A 23,266-nucleotide genomic window follows, 5' to 3' on the forward strand; every position below is an offset into this window, starting at 1 on the left:
AAAGCCCTTTTAGTTTCCCCAATGTAAAATTTATTACATGGGCATTTAAGGGCATATATCACCCCTCAGAATTACAACTAAAATTATTTCATACATTAAAACTAACATTATTAATGTAAGGAAAGCTAGTAACTATAAAACTACAAGCCTTACATTTAACACACTTATGCGTACCACTTATTAGTAAACTACGATGTACATGAGCAATAGGCATAGCAAATCTACTTTTTACTAAAAAGTCCTTTATAATAACTACCTCTTTTATAAGAAAATTTTAATTTGGCATTTAACCAGAATGACACATTATTCAGCGAATTAAAAAATTCCAATAACGGTTAACTAACTTAACCAATTCGACACTAAAACAACCATAAGTTGTAACAAAATATAAATCATCCTTTTGTTCATTAATTTTATCATTATATTCAACTGGATGCCTCATATACAATTTATTAACAACTTTTTTACATCTATGTCCAGAAAACTTCATATAGCTATTTTGAATTACTTCCTCATTGTAACCCCTCTGACAAAACATGTTCATCAATAAGTTCAATTCCTTGTTGAACACATCTTCATTATTACAAAATCGGGAAATTCTAACAATTTCCCCATACGGCAAAGCTTCCAAAATATGGGGGGGATGGCAACTAGTGCCATGAACGTATTGTACACCCCCCATCAAATTTTCTATTAACAGATGTAACTAAATTTCTTCCATCAACAATATTCAAAATAATGTCAAGAAAAGGAATGGATGTACCTTTTTTGAGCCCATCAAACTCTAAAGAAAATCTGTTTTTATGAAATAAACTTATCTATCAAAACTTCACCATCTTCCACCAAAAAAATCAAGTCATCCACAAACCTATAATACTTGATGACATGTTTGTGAAAAAAAATACTTCTATACAAAACTTCTGACTCAAAAAGGCCCATGGCAAGATTTGCATACATGGGGGCAAAAGCTGCCCCCATGGCTGTGCCCTGTTTTTGTCGATACAAACAATCATTAAACTCAAAAAAATTATGAGTCAAAGAAAATATAATGAGCTCTAAAATGTACTCAGAGGCAGGGTGTTCTCCTAAAAAGAATCTCAAAGCCTCCATACCAAATTGATGACTAATATTAGTATAGAGGCTTTTAACATCAACTGTAACCCAGTACATACGTTCATTCCACTTAACATCTTTAATCTTTTCTAAAAAATCAAAACCATCAGTAATGTATGATGGTAAGGTCTTTACTTTAGTTAATAAAAAATGATGTATGAAAATACCTAAATTATGTAAAAAATAATTACAACCAGAGACAATAGGTCTCCCTGGTGGTCTTCTCAAATTTTTATGTATTTTAGGGAGACAATAGAAGATAGCCATTTTGCATCCTTCTATACTAAATTTATTCTTTAAATCTGATTGTGAAAAGTATCCTAACCTCTCACCCTTCTTGAGTAACTCATTATATTCCCTTAGGGCAGTACTATACAAGTTTTGTTCTACCTTTTCATAAATATCATGATTATCTAAATGGTTATTACATATTTTAAGATATTGAGAATAATGCATGATAATAAGTTTATTACCCTTGTCAGATGGTTTAAAAATAATTTCATCCATTTTACTCAACGATAACAAAGCTTTCCATTCTTTAGAACACAGATTGTATTGTATATTAACTCTATATTTCATATATTCCTTAAAAGCAGATTCAATAGAAAAATTTAGCAAATTGACCAAATGTACAACCTCATTATTTATAACAGGGGGTACAAAACGGCTAACCGATTTAACACATTGAGTATCAAATCTATAATATGCATCATACACATCATCTGATGTGCATGAATAAAAACTATCCACAGATGTATCTAAACTATCCACAGAAGACACTGGACTTAAACGTTCCTTTTAAACTACAAAAAAAACTTTTTAAATGAAGTTTTCTGCCAAATCTATATACATCACTTTTCATGTCATATACAAGTGGAATCACAGTTGGAATAAATTTCAGTCCCCGATTGAGAACAGCAAATTCTGTATCTGTAAAAGAATGTCCCGATAAATTAACAACATAGTCCTGTATAGGAGGTGAAAAAGGAAAATTATCACCATTTACCTCTTTTATGTCCCCCCTGTGAAAATTGTTCTCTTTGTGGAAGGCCATGCATTTCACGTTGGCGTTTCCTCCCCTGTAGACCTCCACTTGAGCTATTGGTCTCTCCATGAAAAGTTTGATGAAATCTATCGGCTTGTTGCGGCGCTGGTAATACAGGAAATTCTGTATGGGAATTATCCATCTCTTCATAGAAAGTATAACTGCCCTCAGATGCTGAATGTGAGGAATTACAGGAACCCTCACTTTTAGAATCTTTGTGAAACTGCACCCGCTTACGTGGCTTCCTGCGGTTGGCTCTCGACAAGAAAGCCTTATTATTCTCATAGTCCCGTATATCTCTTAGTAATTTCACCTTCTTTCTTTCCACTAACAAAGTCTCATGATCTTTAAGTTTTGCATTCATATTACTAAGAAAGTCATCCATAATAGAAGCAGAAGTACATACTGTAAGATTTTCACATAGATTTTTTTTTATCTCCAGGCTTAATTCTTTTTGTTTAATTTTATCCCGCTCAATCAATATGTGTACCCATTCGGAAACACATTTGTGAGCCGCTGCAACCCAACGCTTATGGAAAGCCACGTCTGTATCTTTCTGCAAATCAAAAGGGGTAGTTGGGTTTTTGTAAACTCTAAGCCCCCTCGGTGTTATGTCCAACTCAACATATTTTTGTAAACCACAAATGTTAAAAAATGTAGCAGTCTCTTTCCACATATTTTTCTCCAATTCATCAAACAGAGACTTACTTTCAATACTAATAGATGCTGGTAACTTACGTCCCACGTTGTTAAAGGGATTAGGAAAACGTTTGAGTCTGTCATCTTCCCATCTATCCCACACATCAGATGTATGTCCAACCATATTTCTTTGTGAAGAATTACACTCCCCACGATCTGACAAATTAGCCAGAAAATTATCTAAAGACATTTGAATACCATCCACGGTCTCTTGAAAAATACGAGGCAAATGCAGTTGTGGATCACTCCACATGAAAAATGATGACCACCAAAACAACACGAGTAAAACTGGAAAAACAACAGGCAAATCCACAACTTGAGAAACAAATTTAATTCTCTGACGTCTCTGCCGTAGCCTTCAAGGAGTAAAAAACTCATAAACACAAGCACATTATATATGATACATATCAATTAATAAAACAATTATACAATAAATCAATTAAATATAAAACAATAATTACATCAAATGAGTACTCTCCAATTTAGTTCTTCATTAAGACCATTTGGATGCATAGTCTTAAATCTCAAAATGTAAATGGCTTCTTTACGTAATAAAACTTGTTTAATATTCAAACTATCATGCCAGGAACAATTTATTTTTTCTAAAACTGTACCTTGCAAACCCTCATTTCTACTATTATGAAAATTCCTAAAATGAACAGCTACAGAGCTTTCTTCCTTGTTATTAATAATGTCCCTCGCATGTTCCATAAGCCTAAGCTTAAAAGCCCTTTTAGTTTCCCCAATGTAAAATTTATTACATGGGCATTTAAGGGCATATATCACCCTATATCATATTCATAAAACTAGTCCATCCCTAAATCATGGGGGATAACCGACTATAAGTCTTGGATATCCATAGTACCAAAAATCATATCATCCCAAAACATTTTGTTAGAAACCTTTGTTAAAAAATTCCATGAAACTTTCAACAAATAATTACTATTGTTAAAAATGTTTTTTGTACAAGCATCAATATACTTGGCTAGACAGAATGTTTTAGACACTTTTGCATCAACAATAGGGTGCATAGGTGGATCAGTCGAATTTTTATGAATTTTAGGGATCCAGAAAATGGTGGGAGTTCTGGGGTTATGGACCATCAACAAATTATATACATCTATAGTAATCAAGTTTTTCAATAACATTTCTTCCAGTGTTAAAGCGATATTTCTATAAGCTATACTGACCTCATTAATTGAAACCTCATCATAGGTATCAGAATATAAAATGCTAAACATTCTATTGACATAATCATTGGTATCCATAACTACCAGGCCCCCACCCTTATCTGGTTTCATTAACCTGAGTTTTTTATTCTGGGTGATTTCCTTTAACAAAGCTCTTTCCTCAGGGGTCATATTATGGAGAAAACTTCTCTTACAAATGTTTTTAAAATAACTCCTAAACTTGGCCTCCCACAATTTTTCAAACAATGAGACCAGCAGATGAGGTGTGGGAGGCTAAAAACACTGGGTCTTTTAATAACTGAACTCAATCCATCCATCTCATTGTGACCATTTCTAAAATAAAAAGCACAATTCAATTTCCTAATAAATGCTTTAAATTGCAATAAAACATTATCAATGTTTGCATGTCTATCTGGAACAAAGGTCAGTCCCCTCTTCAACAAGTCACTGCATAAAGAAGTAACCTCAACTCCACTAAAATTATAATAATTTAAAGACACTATGGTGATTCTGAATAATTTTACAAACATCATTACTAACATTCACTCAAGGTGTGGCTCTCCCCTCTCCGAACAAAGGGATAAAAGCAGGAAGGGGATTTGCCTCCTGCTTTTGGTGTTGAAATACCTCTCTCTGGTAGATGAATCTGTGAGACAGTCTCAAAGGTGGTACTTCTAAAGGGACTTCACTTCTTTCACTATTGCTAATAGTATCAATGTTGCTGGCCAAATAACTATTTTCATTAATAACATTATTGTGGTCTAATGGAACAAGAGACCGGCTTCCCAAACTGGTGGGGTGGGGGAGGCTAGGCAACACTATTTTCATTATCTGACCTATCTCTAGACAGTTTCTTTCCATTCTTGTTCTGCATCTCAGTAATATCATACTTAGTCTTGATCAAAAGCCCATTGATATAACCAATTTTAGTTTCAAATAATAAGTCATTATGAATACTACCATCTAATTTATTAAATCACATTTCACCTAGTGCAACTGACGATGCCACAACTAGTGCTACCCAAAAGTGGTAAAAAATGGCCAGACTTTCGTTTCTTCCTTACTTCAACTAAAATATCCAACACAAAGGAATTAGGATAACCTCTCAAATTAAACATGTTCATCAATTTATCACATTCCCTTTGAAATTGTTCGAAAGACCAGTGAGCGGAATTAGGAAATGATAAGATGACAAAATGTGGTCACTTTTCACAGTGCCCTTATGTTAGGGAAGGGGTTTCAATAGATTTGTTAGGTTATGGATGTATTAATATTACAAAGAAATGTTATTGTGGAAGTAAAGGAGTGATTTACTTGGCTTTGTGTGATGATTGTGGTGCATTCTATGTAAGTAAAACCAAACTCGGTTTTAGAAAAAGGATGTAGCAACATCTCTATGACATTAAGAGGAAAGATTCAAAAAAGGACTTTATAAACATACAGAAAAAAATCTAACTCACAAATTTAAATTTACCATTATCGACCAGGTGGATTTAGGATGGGGGGACCACTGAATGATTTTCTGGAATTCCAGAAACTTAGATGGCAGTTAAGGACAAATGCCACTATGTATGCTGGATTAAATTAATCTGTTTCTTTATCTAGTGTTTTTTTTTTTAATTAAGAGCTGCCTTCTTTTTACAATAATACAATAATATAATTCAAAGTGTTTACCTAAGTATTTAAGTTGTTTAAGGTTTTGGTTTACATTGTTTAATAATATTATAAATGAAGTAATGAAGGGGATATAGGTTTTAAACAACGTGTTACAATAAGATGCATGTGTTTTTAAGAGGAGAAGATCTTTACCTGTCAACATGGTTATTAATTCATTTAATTCTTTAATTTATTCATTTAATTATTTATTTCATTAGTGATTGGTTGGTAACCACTAAATGAATTATATAAATGGCTGCTTTTACAACGGTTGTTGCTCTGATGAAGTCCTATTGTATTAAGGACAAAAGTGCTTAACACTGGTTAATGAATTAATGTTTGAGTTTCAGCTCCAAAGTCTTCAATTTTTATTTGCGATTTTCCTGCTTTCAACTGTAGCAGACTACTTGCTACAGTTTAGACCATACAGGGAGTGCTACAGTTTTCAAGTTTGACTGGTATGCATTAAAGAGTGATCAGGGTTAGCCAATCACATCCCCCAACACTTTGCACCTGGTGCAGTTGTTGCTCCTCTCTCCCTGCTCTAGCTACTCTACTGTCACAGGTACACTGACCTGTGAACTCCCCAACCACAATTTATATGCATGAGACAATAACAGTGACATATCATTTGAAATCTTAAAAAAGTGCATGAACCTTTGGAATAACAGTAATTGTACAATTTGGGGGCATAAATAGGAGACTGATAATTAATCAGAACTGGCTGTGTCAGTAGATAAAGGTCAGAAGTACAAGCCTTACTTTAATACAATCTCATAAAAGCAAACTTACTATAGATTCAAATTTTTTTCAATACTGTATATCAAGTACTCTAGAGATTTGGATCTTTATTTTCTGTAGCAATATAAGAAGTTACCTGGAATATGAAGCTATAATTCAGTCTTCTACATCAAAGAACAATACAAGTAAATCAGAAAGAGTTCATCGGGATTTCCCAAAAAATGCAATCAACTGAAATATAACCTTATACATCAGTAGATCACTTAAAAAATTAGAACTGATAAAATAAGATTTGAAAACAACCTAATAAGAAAATATTTTATAAGCATATTAATAGTATCAGCAATTCATATCAGCCAGTAAACTCTATAAAGTCTGAAGGCAGAACAATACATGATCCTTTGAAGAAAGCACACCGGTTCAACCAAAAATATGCAACACTGCTCACTGTTTGATCATCTGTGGACAGCTTGTCAACCAGCATTGTATTTGTGACAGTTTAACTTGCACTATTATATTGCAGGGGATGACAGAAACGGCTTTTAGTAAAATTAAAAATTCCACTTCTATGGGTCCTGATTTAATTTACTCCATACAGTAACCAGCAATTAAAAATCACTTACTACCAATATCACACCCAATATTTAAGTTATTACAAACAGGTACTGTTCTCAGCTCTTGGAAAAGATATACTATAACATCAATATATAAAGAAAGGTAATAAAAGTTGTTAACAACTATAAACCTATTGGCCTGACTTCTATTCTGGGCAAATGCTTCCAAAAGATGCATTACTGAAATACTGGGGAACAATAACACAGATGCAACGCAACCATTTTAGACTGAGACAAATATCGTTTTCTAAAGGATAGATTTACATTGACAAAGTGTATTAAGTTTTTAATAATCAATTACTATAGCCTTGTATCTAGGTCTCTTATGTGGAGTAATTTTCTTATATTTAGCCAAGTCCCTTGACTTCCTAACTCACCATGCAGTCTATCAAAGCCTTAACAAGGCTAAGGTCAATACATTCCCAGTAAAGTGGAATATGTCATGGTTAACTGATAGATCCCAATGCGTAATCATATAAGCCATGAATATTGACTTGCTTCCTTATCCATCTTGGAGTTCCATAAGGCTGAGTTCTTGCACTGATGTTACTTAATATTGTATTGGCATCCATGCCTAGATCTAAGACATGTGTATGTAGATGATTTTAAGTGAGAGGTCATTGTGCAAAATGAATCTGATACTGAACATGTAAAGTCTGATATGAGACAGATCAGTGACTGTGTACACAACATATGTATACAGTTTAGTTATGACAACGAATGCAACATAATGTACTTTGGAAAGGTTGCAGTTCATTCTCCTGTGTATCAACTAGAACATCCACTACAGGAAGTAATCCAATATAAAGACCTAGAATTAACTATAACTGCTAAACTTTCCTTTAACATGCATGCCCAACTGATAGGTAACAAAGCTATGAGTCAAATGGGATATGTTTCTTAACTCAAAAGACAAGATGCTTCTTGAGTTACTATATAAAACATATATTTGGCCAATCTTAGAGTACAATAATATTTTTTTATCTGTACAATGCAAGTCAGTTTAATTATCTTAGAAGAGTATAAAGAAAATTCACCAAAATGATTTTGCTTCACAAAGATTACATTTCCATTAATAAATGCAAATACCTCTCTTTATTTACTATTAATTATCTTTACATTCATGGTAAATTAATATTTGCTTACAGAGTTTTTATGACTTTAGCTTAATAGGATATAACAACTTATAAAAAGAAGTTATGTACTTACCATAACGTTCCATGTGAGTTGTTTATCTCACCTTTATTCACACGGCTGATAGCAAAGCTCAAGGTTTGCCAGTAGCTCAAGACCAAGCCCCTTATCCCACAATGCACTGCTGGAATTACCTCAGATCTTGTTTGCTGTGAGTATATATACCCTTTTATTTATTTCTACAAGGAAGCACTTCCTGAACGGGAAGAAGAAGTATTGAATAACCAGGATGGTACTAGCCTCTAAGTCAACTGTCAGCCAGGAGGGGGAAGAAGGGAGGGACGAGAGAATAAAGGCGAGATAAACAACTCACATTGAATATTATGGTAAGTACATAACTTCTTTATGTGAAGTTGTTAAATCTCACTGTTTATTCTCACTGATGGGTAGCGTCCCTAGCACCCTCAATCTTGGGTGGCTCATAGAAGTATGTTTTTCAGTACCGTGGAACCAAAGGAAGACCTGTCCCTGGAAGCCTTATCTACTTTGTAATTTGTGATAAAGGTATGAGGCTTAGACCTTAGATGCTGCAGCACAAATATTGTCAAGGGGCAATTTAGCTTGAAAGGCAGAAGACGTAGAAACGGCTCTAGTAGAATGAGCCTTAGGTTTGTGTGTCAATGGCATGCTAGCATTCGCATAAACAAAGGATATACAATATGATAACCATTTAGATAAAGTTGTTTTAGCCACTGGATTACCTTTTCTGGCTTCTGAAAAGGATACAAAAAGTTAATCTGATTTTCTAATATCCTTAGTTCTGTCAAGATAAAATCTGAGCTGTCTGTGTACATCAAGTTTGTGCAGCATGTATTCCAATTTGTTAGAGTGGTTGGGAAAAAAAACTGGCAGCTCAATGACCTGATTGATATTGGATTCAGAACAGACTTTAGGCAAAAAGGAGGGGTTTGTTCTCAGAGATACTCTATCAGCATGGAAAAATCATGTAAGGAGGCTTAACAGATGATGCTTGAAGTTCTGGCACTCTGCGGGCAGAAGTAATGGCTATCAGAAATATAGTCTTCCAGGACAAATATTTGAGATCACAATAAGATGCTGATTCGAAAGGGGGGAGAATAATTTGAGACAGCATAAAATTCAAATTCCAGGGAGAATAAGGAATTTTGACAGGAGGACTCCTGAAAGGCACCTTTAAGAAAAGCCTTAGATAACTTAATGCTCATAACATTCAACCCATCAAATCCAAGGTGGAAATTTGATATGGCGGCTAACTGGACTCAAACTGTGGCAGTTGCTGCTCCTTCTTTAAAAATCTTTGTCAAAAATTCTAAAATGGACGATAGAGGAGCTCGGAAAGGGTCGATTTTCTGTTTATTGGCCCAAATTGAGAACCTGTTCCACTTACTGCGGTACAGTTTCCTGGTGGATGGCTTGTGAGAAGACAAAAGGATTTGTCTTGTATCATCCGAGAGCGAATGAAGCCTGGCAATTAAGGGAAGTGGATTAGCCAAGCAGTCAGTTTTAGGGACTGCAGTGAAGGATGGAGGTCCCCTGACGGGTGTGTCAGGAGGCCCGGAACTGGGTCCAGGATCCATGGATCCTCCAGTAGATGATGGTGAAGGAAGGGGAACCAAATCTGTTGAGGCCAGTAGGGAGCTATGAGGATAACTGCCCTTCTCAGCGACTTTGCTTTCTGTAAAACCTTGGGTATCAATGGAATAGGTGGGAATGCATATAGGAGACCCGGAGGCCAATCGTGTACGAGTGCGTCTCTCGAAGAATGTCCCGGAGGTGGTATTATGGCAAAGTAGCTTCTGCATTTGGTATTGATGTGACTGGCAAAGAGGTTGCAGCAAGGCTGGCCCCATTTGCGGAAAATTAGATCCGCAACTCGTTGGTTGAGAGACCATTCATGAGGCAACAGTATTGCCCTGCTTAGCTTGTCCGCTATCACACTGGATTTCCCCAGGATGTGCGTTGCTATCAGAAAAGGGTGGGATGACACAGCCCATTGCCATACCCTGAGTACTTCTCGACAAAGGGGGTAAGACTTGGTTCTGCCTTGTTTGTTCAAGTACCAGACCACTGACATGTTGTCCATCTGAATTGCAATTGTTCCTAGAGGAAGAGTCCTGAAAGTACTGCAACACCAGAAGTACCGCTCTCAACTCCAGAACTTTGATATGCAGATATGACTCTTGATCTGTCCATGTGCCTTGGGCAGTCTTTCCCTGAAAATGCCCCCCCCCCACCCTATCAGGGAAGCGTCCATGGTCACAGTGGCTACTGTGGGGGGGAGAACAAAAGGTCTTCCGATAGTAACATGAAGAGACATCAACCACCACTGAAGGTTTCTCTTGCAAGAATCTGTGATGAGAATCACGTAGTGCATTGGAAGCTTCTGGTAGGACCACTGAGTGAAGAGGAGCCATTGAAGGATTCGCATATGAATCCTTGTGAGTAGTACAGCCAGGATTGCTGCCGCCATCAACCCTAGTACCTTCAAGACCTCTGCTGCTGTAGCTTTGTTCGTTGACACCAGTGAGATGACGTGTTGGCGAAGAAGTGAGACCCTTTCGATTGGAAGAAGTAGAGTGGTGGTTGAGGTATCTAAGTCTGCTCCTATAAAAACGTTATGCTGCGATGGCAATAAGACATACTTTTTGAAGTTGATTGTAATGCCTAATTGATGGCAGGGTGTCAGAGTATATTGTGTTGCCTGAGTCAGTTGATGCCTGGTGGTAGCAGTGAGGAGCCAATTGTCTACATATGGAAACACCTGGAATCCTAGATGCCTCAGGTGAGCCGTAACCACTACCATGCATTTAGTGAACACCTTGGGGGCTGTAGTGAGACCAAAGGGCAGGGCTCGAAACTGGTAATGACTGGCTCCCAGCCGGAAACGCAGGTGACCCCTGGAGCATCTGTTCATCTTTATGTGATAGTACGCGTCCTTGAGATCTATGGAGCACATCCAATCGCCTTTCCCTAGGAAGGGAAGAATGGACTGAAGCATGACCATTCAGAACTTCTCTTTCTTTACAAATTGGTTGAGTCTGTTGAGGTCCAAGATAGGTCTCCAGTCCCCTGTTTTCTTTGGTACCAAAAAGAATTTTGAGCAAGTTCCGAATTCAACTTGGTCTGCTGGGACTGGTTGGATGACTCTTTTTTTCTAGCAATTTTTGGACCTCTACGATTGCTTGTTCCCTGAGATTGGGTGAAACATCTGGGATTCTGCTTACAGGAGTAGGTGGGGAAGAGAACGGTATGAAATATCCTCTGGAAATGATGCTTTGTACCCATCTGTATCTGATGTCATGTTTAGCCAGGCTTCGGGGTACAAAGACAAGTGACCCCCGACTGCCTCCAGAGCCGAACAGCTGGGCCCCCTTTTAGGAGCACTGGTAGGGCTGACCAGAGAACTGGCCTCTGTCACCCTGTTGCTGCGGACCCTGGCATCTTCTATTATAACCCCCTCCTCTGCCTCTAGAGGGAGTTTCTCCACGTGTGTCCTGGAAGGCTCCCTGTGTTTTTTGGAAGCACATTTTCCCTCCCCTAGGGCCCTTGGGGTAGGGCCAAGTAGGGGCAGAAAAATGAACTCCAACGGCAGATAGGTTCTTGCCTTCCTGCTCACACCTGGTTAAAATTTCCTTTACTTTAGGCCCAAACAGTGATGAGCCATCAAATGGGGTGTTGATAAAGGAAGACTTAAAGGGTTCTGCAAAGGAACAGAGACGCATCCAGGCTTGTCTCCGCACAGCAATGCCTGAACTACTCGAACCATCAGCTGCATAAGATATGAGATGCATGGACCTGTTTACAACCGAGTTTAGGGTACCGAGCTGTGTGTTGACTTTGTCGGTAACCCCTGCAGCAACTGTACCCTGGAGAGTATCTCCTAGCTCTTTTAGGAGATGTCTTTGCAGTCTCATAAAATGGGTTAAATAGTTCAGTGATCGCAGAGAAAAAGTTGCTGAACTAAACATGCATTTCCCATATCTATCCATGATCCTAGAATCTCTGTTAGGAGGATGGATAGATGCGGATGTTTCAGACACTTCCTTTTTAGTGGCTGCAGCTACCACCATGGCATCAACAGGCACTCCTTTGGTCAAAAAGGCTTTGTCCACCGGGGCAGAGATGAACTTATTCGGCTTCCAAGGGACAGGTTCCATGGCCTCCGGTGACTCCCATGCCTTATGAGAGATCAGCTCCATGAGCTCATCATAAGGCGGAGACACCCAAGAAGTGGAAGGTTGAGACCCAAAAGCCTTCAAGAGCACTGACTCATCCTCAGTAGGGGTTTTGGACTGCCAATCACCCCTCTAAGGATCTTTAATATCTCCGCAAAGGAGATATCCTGACAGGGCGATCGAGGGGACCCTTCTGACTCATCCAAGTCCGTGTCGGATGTCAAAGACTCCTGTGGGGAGTCTAAGTGCCTCCTCTTGCACAGTCTCTTCCTGGATACCTCCTCAGTGGGGAGATCTGGGGAGGTCTCGGAAGAGCAGGGGACGCCCTGTGGGGCCACTTGAGGCTCGGGGTCTCTATGCTTAGGGAACCGGTAGATGTAGAAGTGGACAAAGCAGCTTGAGGGGAGAAGGAAGCCCAAACTGGTGCCGATGATGTCTTAGGAGACAGGACTCTCCTCATGGCATCGAAAGCGCCATGGCTCCGACGAGAAGGGGTAGACAGATCCGGAGGGACCGTCCGATCCTCCCGCACCGAAACCATGGGCTCTGAGCCCAAGGTAGGAGCAAGCTCATCCGAGCCGAAGCCCTGAGAGGAAGAGTCAGCACCGACAAATCAGTACGACTATCCTCCCCAGACCCAACAGGAGAGTGTCGGCTCCTAGCGTCCTCGGTCAGCGCCGAGGACGTCCGAGTAGATGGAACCTATAACACCGGTGCGGGTCTCGGTTCCAAGGGTTCAACAAGCATCGGTTCAGGCTCCTTCAGTTCCGAGAGTCCATTACGGCTCGGAGGAGGAGTAGTCAAATCCAGTTCAATGGTCTTCGGCTCCGACGAAGTGGTCGGGACCAACAACAATTTAGCAAGTCCTGGTGCCCTTAGAAGCTTCTGCACTAGCTGATCCATGTCCATATCAGAGAGGCTGACCGAAGACTTAGAGGAATGCACCGAAGGTGCTGACTGGAGCAGAGGAGATGAGGGAACCTCAGAGACTGGCTCCAAGACTGGGAGCTGGCTCCGAACCAAAGGGTCACTCGGTTCCGAGGAATGTGGAACTGATGCCCCTGTACCCTCTGATCTCTTTGCCTTCTTGGATTGTTTAGAATCAGAAGATTTTGAAGATTTAGAAGAACTGCTGGCTCCTTCCTGGCTACCTAATGCCTCAGAAAAAGTATGCTGCAGCAACCACCTATCTATGAGTTTTCTCCTTCTCTCTAAGAGAACCCTAGATGAAAAAGAGTGGCAAATACTACAGGAGTCTTGGAGGTGTTAAGCCCCCAGACAGTAAACACATTAAACATGTCCGTCCGTAACGGACATTTTCTGTCCACAATCTGAACATTTCTTAAACCCCGATTTTAGGTGAGACTTTTCTCTCTCATCCAACATTTTATCACAGACACACCACAAAATTAACCTGTAAAGGTTAAATACAGGGCTAACTACGCCCACACTAAACAATATAGTAAGAAGAAGTAAAAATTGTTAAACTAAATAGGGCTAAGAAAGGGCCCAACACTAAGAAAAATAAGCCAACACAGGGCACTATCACTACAATCTAACCTACTTTTTAAACTATTATTTTTTTTTCAAGAAACACACACACACTAAAAATGAATAATCTCTCAAAAAGAGAAGAAAAAAGTTTTTTTAAAACTAGCTATTTATCAAAATGGTCCGAGCTAACTGGATCACTGAGATCTTTCTTGCCGCAGCAAACTAGATCTGAGGTAATTCCAGCAGTGCATTGTGGGATAAGGGGCTTGGTCTCGAGCTACTGGCAAACCTTGAGCTTTGCTATTGGCCATGTTGGAGCCGAGGATTGGCTCCGAACCCATCAGTGAGAATAAACGGTGAGATTTAACAACTTCACATCTGTAGTTTAGCATGGAGACATCAGGCTATGAGGTTTGATTTAGATACCATGACAACACAAGTACATCACTCTTTCTCAACTCAAGGACTGGTCATATTATGGAATAAATTACCACTTCATATTAAAGACAGTGAGAACTTAGAATCCTTAAGAGACAACTGGATTTGTAGGCTGGAGGCAAAGTGTTTGATCTGACATTTTGCAGTCATTGTGATTAGATGGCTATACATCCTTAAAACTGGCAAAACACTTATGAACATAAGACCATATTCTGGCAAACTGAAACATCTTCAGTCTTCACACACATAACAGGAAGAGAGGGGCTTTAATAATGGTACAGAGAGCCAAAGCAAATGTCTATCTTTAAATTTAAGAATATCTGGAATTACAAATAGTAGGGTCTAACATATGTCGGAAATGGAAGTTTAGTTTACATGTTAAACATAAAATTAGAAAAATGGGATTACTTTTCGGCAAAAGAGAGTTTTCACATCTGGAATAATCTATTTAACATGTTAGAAATTCAACTATCATAGACACATTCAAATCAGAACTGAATCCTTACATGGGGAAAACTGAAAATGAACAAGGCACACACTACATCCTGTCAGTTTATAATGAATGAATGAATAATGTGAGACATCTGTGCTGGTTATCTGAGAAAGCAGAGAGACCCAAATTTGTTTTCCATTGAAGAAATTCGGTAGTAAATCCTACCAATCTAGAGATGGTGAAATTCCTTTATCGGTAGAACTTATGTAATCAAAATACAGTAAAATATTGTTCCCATGTGGAGATTACTACGGCTTTCGAACTTCCACATATACAGTATGGCATAACAAAATTATAGATTTTCAAGAATACATGTAATCCAAAGTCCTAAAATACTGTCTTGTTATGACCATTTCCTTCTGTTTAAAAGAAAGAAAAAGTACAGTTGTGTAAGGTATTAATCATAACAGTCAATCTTCAAGGAAAGATCAATTTAACAGTAAATCACAACATTCGGTCTTTACTATCTTCTGGTCTAGTCAGATTTTCCTAAAGTTGTCTGTTACTCCCTCTGGAGGGCAAAAGTGGATTTATATTTTGGAAAGCATCTCCAATGATGCATCAAGCACACATATAAAGTCAGCATTCCCTAACATTAAACTATGTTCTTTGAGTCCCTGAACGTCCTCATACAGAATTATGCCTGTGGCACAAACATATCAGTTGTTGATAAAATAAATTACTGCATTATATTGCAAGCAAACAAGAAACTGAAAAATATTTGCAAAGCAGAACAGCTTTAACAATGACAATTATATCTAGAATAGCGGAGGGAGGGTAATTTCCCATTGCATTGACCTCTTCTTGATGAACTACTGCTATAGTTAGAGCCATACACATCCATGTTGTCTTTTTCTGGGATGGTCACTGTAACAGTATATCACAGCAGTTGGGTTGAATTCCAACCATTATTTGGATACTCATGGGAAGAACAGGGTTACTGGATCTCCTTTAACAGATCTGTGTTGAAAGCTGTTTGTCATTCCCGTGCGCGATGCACTCAACTTGTAGTGTTTACTGAATGTGTGGACAACAGTCTACACAGTAGTTTCAGAAACATTTTCATAATAAGCTGCTGTAGTTGCTGCCATCCTTGTAGAACGTGCTCTGACAGTGCTTTGTAAAAGTTTGGTATATTAGTAATATAAAAAGCAATACATTTGGCTAGACACCTTGATAACTGCTTGTTTATTAGCAAATAGATTATTTCTTTTTCTTAAAGGAGACACACAGCATGTCCAATGTAAGCTCTCCTTAATTTGATAGTTTATGTAAATGCCTAGCAAATGTGTGGACAGATGCAGAGTCACTACTGATATACACAAAACACCAGCAGCAGCAAGAAAACTTAGAAAACACAATTTCACTAGCACTTTAACAGCAGTATTTTTATTCAAAAAGCGATCTGGTACCTCGGCAATTCGCCTTCATGGATCACAGTGCATTCAAAGTTTAAACAAGTATATACACACTCCAAATCACACAGCTGTCATTAATCAACCAATTAATGATATGTTAAACATTTAAAGTGACAAAATTTATATATAATTTAATAAATGAATGTCAATATGAAATATCATAGATACATACATTAATTAATCATAACAATAAACACAAAAATAAATATAGGATGTTAAATAATAAATGTTAAATACCCAATTCCTGATTCAGACCAAAGGGCTTTAAAGTCTTAAACTTTAAAATCATTCTAGTTTCTAATTCAAGCAGCTTAGCCACATAATCACCCCCTCTATACAAGAAAGGTTTACCAAGTACACAAAATTTTAGACTACTAGGAGAATCACCATGTATGTCATGAAAATGTTTGGCAACAGGACTGGCTTCATTATAATTTCTAATATCTTTTAAATGTTCTAATACACGAATCCTAACCATACACTTAGTCTGACCTATATACCAAACATCAGTACATAAACAGCCCAAAATATAGACCACCCCTGTCGATTTGCAGTTAAAATAAAACCTAGGAACAAATGTTCTGCCATTGATAATGTAATGAATTGGATAGGTTTTGTTCAGGTTGAGAGAAAGAGGTTATGATGAGACTCATTTATTGGGATGTAAAAGCAAAATACTTGGGAATGTTATGGATAGATCACATACTTTGCTAAGCAATAATAAGTCTGGGGGCAGAATGCATCAAATAAAGGATGTTGATGATGACAAAAAACTTTATATTACAAGACTTTCTCCGTTTTCTAATGAGTTAATTCAGATAGTGAGAAAACATTGGCATATTGTTTGTGAAGATGAAATGATAGGTCATTTGTTTCCTAAACACATCACATTTTCCTTTAAGAGGGGGAAAAATGTAAAAGAATTGTTAAATTATAATTTTGTTGAGGGGAACAACTTTTTGCCGTCTGGCACTTTTCCATGTGGTCATTGTAGTATTTGTGATAGGGTCAAGAATTTAAACATTATTAATGGCAGAACATTTGTTCCTAGGTTTTATTCTTGACCCTATCACAAATACTACAATGACCACATGGAAAAGTGCCAGACGGCAAAAAGTTGTTCCCCTCAACAAAATTATAATTTAAAAATTCTTTTACATTTTTCCCCCTCTTAAAGGAAAATGTGATGTGTTTAGGAAACAAATGACCTATCATTTCATCTTCACAAACAATATGCCAATGTTTTCTCACTATCTGAATTAACTCATTAGAAAACGGAGAAAGTCTTGTAATATAAAGTTTTTTGTCATCATCAACATCCTTTATTTGATGCATTCTGCCCCCAGACGTATTATTGCTTAGCAAAGTATGTGATCTATCCATAACATTCCCAAGTATTTTGCTTTTACATCCCAATAAATGAGTCTCATCATAACCTCTTTCTCTCAACCTGAACAAAACCTTATCCAATTCATTACATTATCAATGGCAGAACATTTGTTCCTAGGTTTTATTTTTAACTGCAAATCGACAGGGGTGGTCTATATTTTGGGCTGTTCATGTACTGATGTTTGGTATATAGGTCAGACTAAGCGTATGGTTAGGATTAGTGTATTAGAACATTTAAAAGATATTAGAAATTATACTGAAGCCAGTCCTGTTGCCAAACACTTTCATAACATACATGGTGATTCTCCTAGTTGTCTAAAATTTTGTGTACTTGGTAAACCTTTCTTGTATAGAGGGGGTGATTATGTGGCTAAGCTGCTTGAATTAGAAACTAGAATGATTTTAAAGTTTAAGACTTTAAAGCCCTTTGGTCTGAATCAGGAATTGGGTATTTAACATTTATTATTTAACATCCTATATTTATTTTTGTGTTTATTGTTATGATTAATTAATGTATGTATCTATGATATTTCATATTGATATTCATTTATTAAATTATATAAATTTTGTCACTTTAAATGTTTAACATATCATTAATTGGTTGATTAATGACAGCTGTGTGATTTGCAGTGTATATATACTTGTTTAAACTTTGAATGCACTGTGATCCATGAAGGCGAATTGCCGAGGTACTAGATCGCTTTTTGAATAAAAATACTGCTGGTAAAGTGCTAGTGAAATTGTGTTTTCACTACTGATATAGCCTTAGCATGAATAAAGTATACGTTTTTGAGACCACCCTTTTATTATGTAACATTGTATAAGGTGGCTTCTGCATGAGAGCCTTTAACGACATCAATCTTCCTGATAGCACAATGACTAAAATTAATGACTTCTAACGAACATCTGTGTGCATGTATAACATCAGATTTGCAAGGAAGGGTCATTTTAACAGCCAAGTATTACATTTGGGTTTGCCCATCTTGTGTGCCTTTTCCACCCAAACACTGAAAAAGCATGCCATTTTCTCTGCAAAGAAGAAATCTGGGTCTTGTGCTGGAAAGGAACTGACATAAATATGTATGATGCTCCCTTTTAAATCCTGCATTATAAAGTGATTTCCTTGGCCAGTTAATACACTTGTGATAAATTAAAATAGTAAACTTTCTTCAGCTGTAACATTTCACAGCTGATAATAAAGACATTATAAACAAAAACTATGGTTTCATGTAAAATCATGTTAGAGAGTGCACTAAAAATCATGGACAAACATGCCTCCAAAGGAATATAGAACATACAAAAAGGAAGTATGTAAAAGGAATATAATTGAAATGACAGCATCAATGTGCATTTCCTTTGCATAAAATTATAAACTAAAGTCTACATTTAGGGTACAGCATACATTCACTGAAACTGAAACAGATCAAGTACCTTATTTGTGTATTTCTTTACACATTGATTGACTGAGTGATTGATTTTTACCTTCTGTGTAAGCTCTTCATGCTCATCTCCATCCACCTATGTACAGCTCACAGGTGTGACAGTCCTCTTCATTTCAGGCCTAACAGCTTTGGATGACTAACTTTAGCAAGCTTGAATACACACTCTGCCTAACACATATCTTGCTCTTCAGAAAAATAGGTGAGGTGACACCGAGAAAGCTCCCAGAATGTAATAATCTTAAACTGCTCTATCCTTTTCGTTACACACTACTGCCTATTTCACTGGATTTAATTTTGACCCCCCCCATGCCCCAGAAATAAATAAATAATCATATCTAAGCTCTTTCTATCTTGTAACATGCAACAATGCATGCTACCCATATAGCCTACCGTCTTTGACAATGTACTATTAAATATGTGTTCTTTAGAAATAATAACTTAAATACTCTTCATAAAGTCAATGCCTCCCTCATTTTCTTAGTAATTCCTTTTTTGGTTTTCCTCTATAATTTGCTTTTTCCAAAAATTAATACCTAGCATTTTAAATTATTGATTTTTTTCTGAAAAATGCAGCCTTCCTTTCTCTACAATACTTCCCACCTCCCCCACAAAAAAATGTTCTTAATAATAATAATAATATAGCCTACTTGCATTAATCTAATTTCTAACTCTAAGTAACTCAAACATCCATAGCGTATTCTTCCATTTGCATAAGCCAGTGCCCCCCAGACAATTATCTCTTGACAAGTCTCTCATCTAGCTTCTTTCAATTTATCATTACTCACACTTAATACTGCATTCATAACCAAACAAAAAGCTATCGACTTAAGGGATATATTTGTCTCACCCCTTTATCTATTTTTATCTTCTGGTCCATCTAGCTATTACTCAATAAATGTAGCCATGTTCTACATTAAGTTGTTTTTAAAATGCCTGCCAACTCCTACCCAAATGCATGAACACCTTTGTATATTCTACTTGCTCAAAAATTAAATTATCATTAACGTTTGTTACGCCACTTGCAGCTACCTTAACTTCCTCTGAATTTTGTATTTGCCAACTCCTACCCAAATGCATGAACACCTTTGTATATTCTACTTGCTCAAAAATTAAATTATCATTAACGTTTGTTACGCCACTTGCAGCTACCTTAACTTCCTCTGAATTTTGTATTACATTTAACATATCTTTAATCAACACCAATATTTCCTTAACTTGCTTACCTGGCACCCCATCTATTCCTTCAAACAGAACTTCTTTTATATTTCCTCATAATTTTTACCTGCAAGATTTTCATCATAATGTTATCAACAGTACATAAACAACTGGTCTCCAATGATGAATATTACACTCATTTCCTTTTTCTCCATCTACTGTTTCAAACATTTTATCATTCTTTATCAGATCTGGGTACTATTCATTCAACACCTGAGCAAAAATATTTTCTCCTTTTCTCCAAAATTTTAATAATATTGATAACCGATACAATCCTTACATGAACAATTGTTTTCATTAACCAAACCCAATATATTATTTAACTCACCTAAAGTTAGTTTTTCATCTATTTCCCCTTGAGCTTATTTAATAATAGTTTTAACCCCATCTCACTATTTAATTTTCCTCTCCTTTCTTGTACATGTTTATGATATAGTCATATGTTAGGTGTGTAGCCCTTTGCTTATAATTCTCAGTCCCTTCACATCCTGCAAATATTTAATTACATTTTCTTCCTTCTTCATACATTTCCAAAATAAAAGTACAACTTATTTTTCTTTACCCATTCAAGAAACACATTTGCCTTTCAAATTCCTCACCATTTCCTACATTTCCTAATTCTTCTCATGTCTCTCTCTTTCATTTAATTTTTATACTCTAACTTACCCTGCTTCTCAACTGTAGTTTCATACACATATCAGTATAGTATTATATTTACATTTCTTTTCTTCTTCTTTAAGCCCCACTCCTTTATTAATTAATCTTTCTTAAACTTATCTTTTTAATTCATTCCACTATGATGTCCATAAACTCCCCTCATACTTTCATGATCTTCCCAAAATCTTTACTTCTGGTATCCTTCCATTCAACATTTACCCATTTTCCCATTAGCCTTTTCAGCCCTTTCTTTACCTTAATTATCATTAACAACAAACTCAAACAAACATGACAATGATCCATAAAATCTAATACACATTTCCAGTACTTATCTCTAATGCTCTTAAAAAAAAGAAAATAATATGTCTTAATTATCCCTTGATATGTATACCTCCTCTCCAAACTTGGTTTTAAATTCACAGTTCTCATTATATATCTCTACAGATCTTAACTTCCTGCATTACTTTTTCCATTTTGTCTTCTTGTATCAAATAAAATCATTCTCCCACAACTATGTTGTCCATGTCAGATAAAATATATTGTCTAACTTATTTTAAAATGTAACAAGGTTACCTCAAGTTGAACATGTCATGTACATCTCGTGAATGCGCCTCTGAATATCCATAAGACTTGTCACTAATGAAATGAAAAGACAAATAGTAAGAAAAATATAGATAAAAATTCCTCTTTGAATGTGACTTACTTTTGGAATTTTCCAAGTACATCTGTCTCAAAAACAAGAGGCAAATGAGCTCTTGAAAGAGGAGGAACTACATGCGAGAGTGGGCTGGTCTGCTGAAGTTCCAAACTTTCTATATCAATCTGGATCCAGATATGTTGTGGTAAATTATTGATGATGTTCAGTGGTCTAGTGGATGAAGAATGTATACATACTTCGCCAAAATCAACAGTAGAAGGGCCTGTAAGAATGTAACAAAATTCAAATCACTCTTCATATCTATAGATGTAGACTGCAAACGCAAACAGAAGTCATTTTCCCCAAACTAATCTTCTCAAAAACTGCATTCCCATAAATAATGAAGCAGACACCTATGTCTGAGGATTGCCAATGAGATGGATGGCATACCTTTTAAATAGCTAATAATATAAGCTTCAGCAACACTACATACATCAAAAAGCTATTGTGTACATCTTTCTGCTTTTCCCTGTTAGGGGTCGCCACAGCGGTACTTCGGTCCGCTAATGATTGGCAGTTGATTTTTACGTACCGGCTTGCCAGGCCTGACGCACAACCTTCAACAAAGGTACGCCCATTCACGCATGTCTCCACGCAAAACACGCTCTAGCTGAGAATCGAACCGGACAGCGTCTTTACTGTGAGGAGACAACGCTACCACAGCACCACCACCGCTGGTACATCAAAAAGATATAATAATAGCTAATTATAGTAGTACTGGTTTCTGGCTGTTAAATGCTTACATGAAGCTGAATCCTAGAGCAGGTTACTGACACTAAACATTTAACAGTAAATCTCCCTTCCACATCTCTTCTGTTTATCTACTTATTTAGTTACATTTGTTTCCCAGGGTAGTACTTACTGAGCTCAATGGATCAATTTTAGACATAATTAAGACAACTGCAATCACATAAAAAAAAATAGACATGAGTAAAAGCAGCAAAGAGTTCAGAAGAAACCAGTTTTGACACCTTCACTAGAAAAGAACAATGCACTATGTAGTCTTGATCTAAAAAAGAGAACGATTAATTATATACTACTTACATGGTACTTACAAATGAGAATTAAAACTAAAAGGGCTTGCATTCATAGGTTCATAGGTTCATACTAGGCTATCTGCCCGAGGGCATTTACAAGCCTAGCCCATCGTTTTGTGGCTTACGCCACCCCTTTAGTATGGGGAACTATACCCATTATTTTGCTGTGCCTCTGTCGAGCAGTGACACTGAGGTAATCCCTGGGGTATATCTGCGATCTCCCATCCATTGGTCAAGATTTCTCTTGAACAAGGCCAGCGAGGTGCTCTGCCTCACATGTACTGGGATTTTGTTCCACAGCATAGGGAGTCTTTGGGTGATGAATCTATCCCTCCAGCACGTCCTATTAATAGCCGTGTCGAGGTTTAAGTCTCCCGCCCTTGTGGCTCTGATGGATCTAGATTTTTTGAGGTGAAGTATATTCATCAAATCTGGGTTTGACATGGCCTTGTATGTTAGGCAAAGGTCACCTCTGAGCAAGCGGTGGCGACTGAATAGAGCTGGAGTTCTTTCAGTCGGGCAGCATAGGACAGATTTTTGAGACCCTTTATCCTTTTGGTGAGGAACTTTTGTGGCCTCT

General features: G+C 37.1%; 1 protein-coding gene across 1 annotated transcript in view; it reads right to left on the reverse strand.

The window, feature by feature from the left end:
- Nucleotides 1–23,266, reverse strand: part of CFAP47 (cilia and flagella associated protein 47) — a 7,413,452-nt gene that overhangs the window by 5,980,898 nt on the left and 1,409,288 nt on the right. The window contains exon 13 of the mRNA XM_044071840.1: nucleotides 21,656–21,872. Within this exon, the coding sequence (XP_043927775.1) occupies nucleotides 21,656–21,872 (217 nt within the window). The remainder of the gene's footprint in view (nucleotides 1–21,655; nucleotides 21,873–23,266) is intronic.

Source organism: Protopterus annectens, chromosome 5.part0 (assembly GCF_019279795.1).
Source record: "Protopterus annectens isolate FY-2018-M chromosome 5.part0, PAN1.0, whole genome shotgun sequence".
Lineage (NCBI taxonomy): Eukaryota > Metazoa > Chordata > Ceratodontiformes > Protopteridae > Protopterus > Protopterus annectens.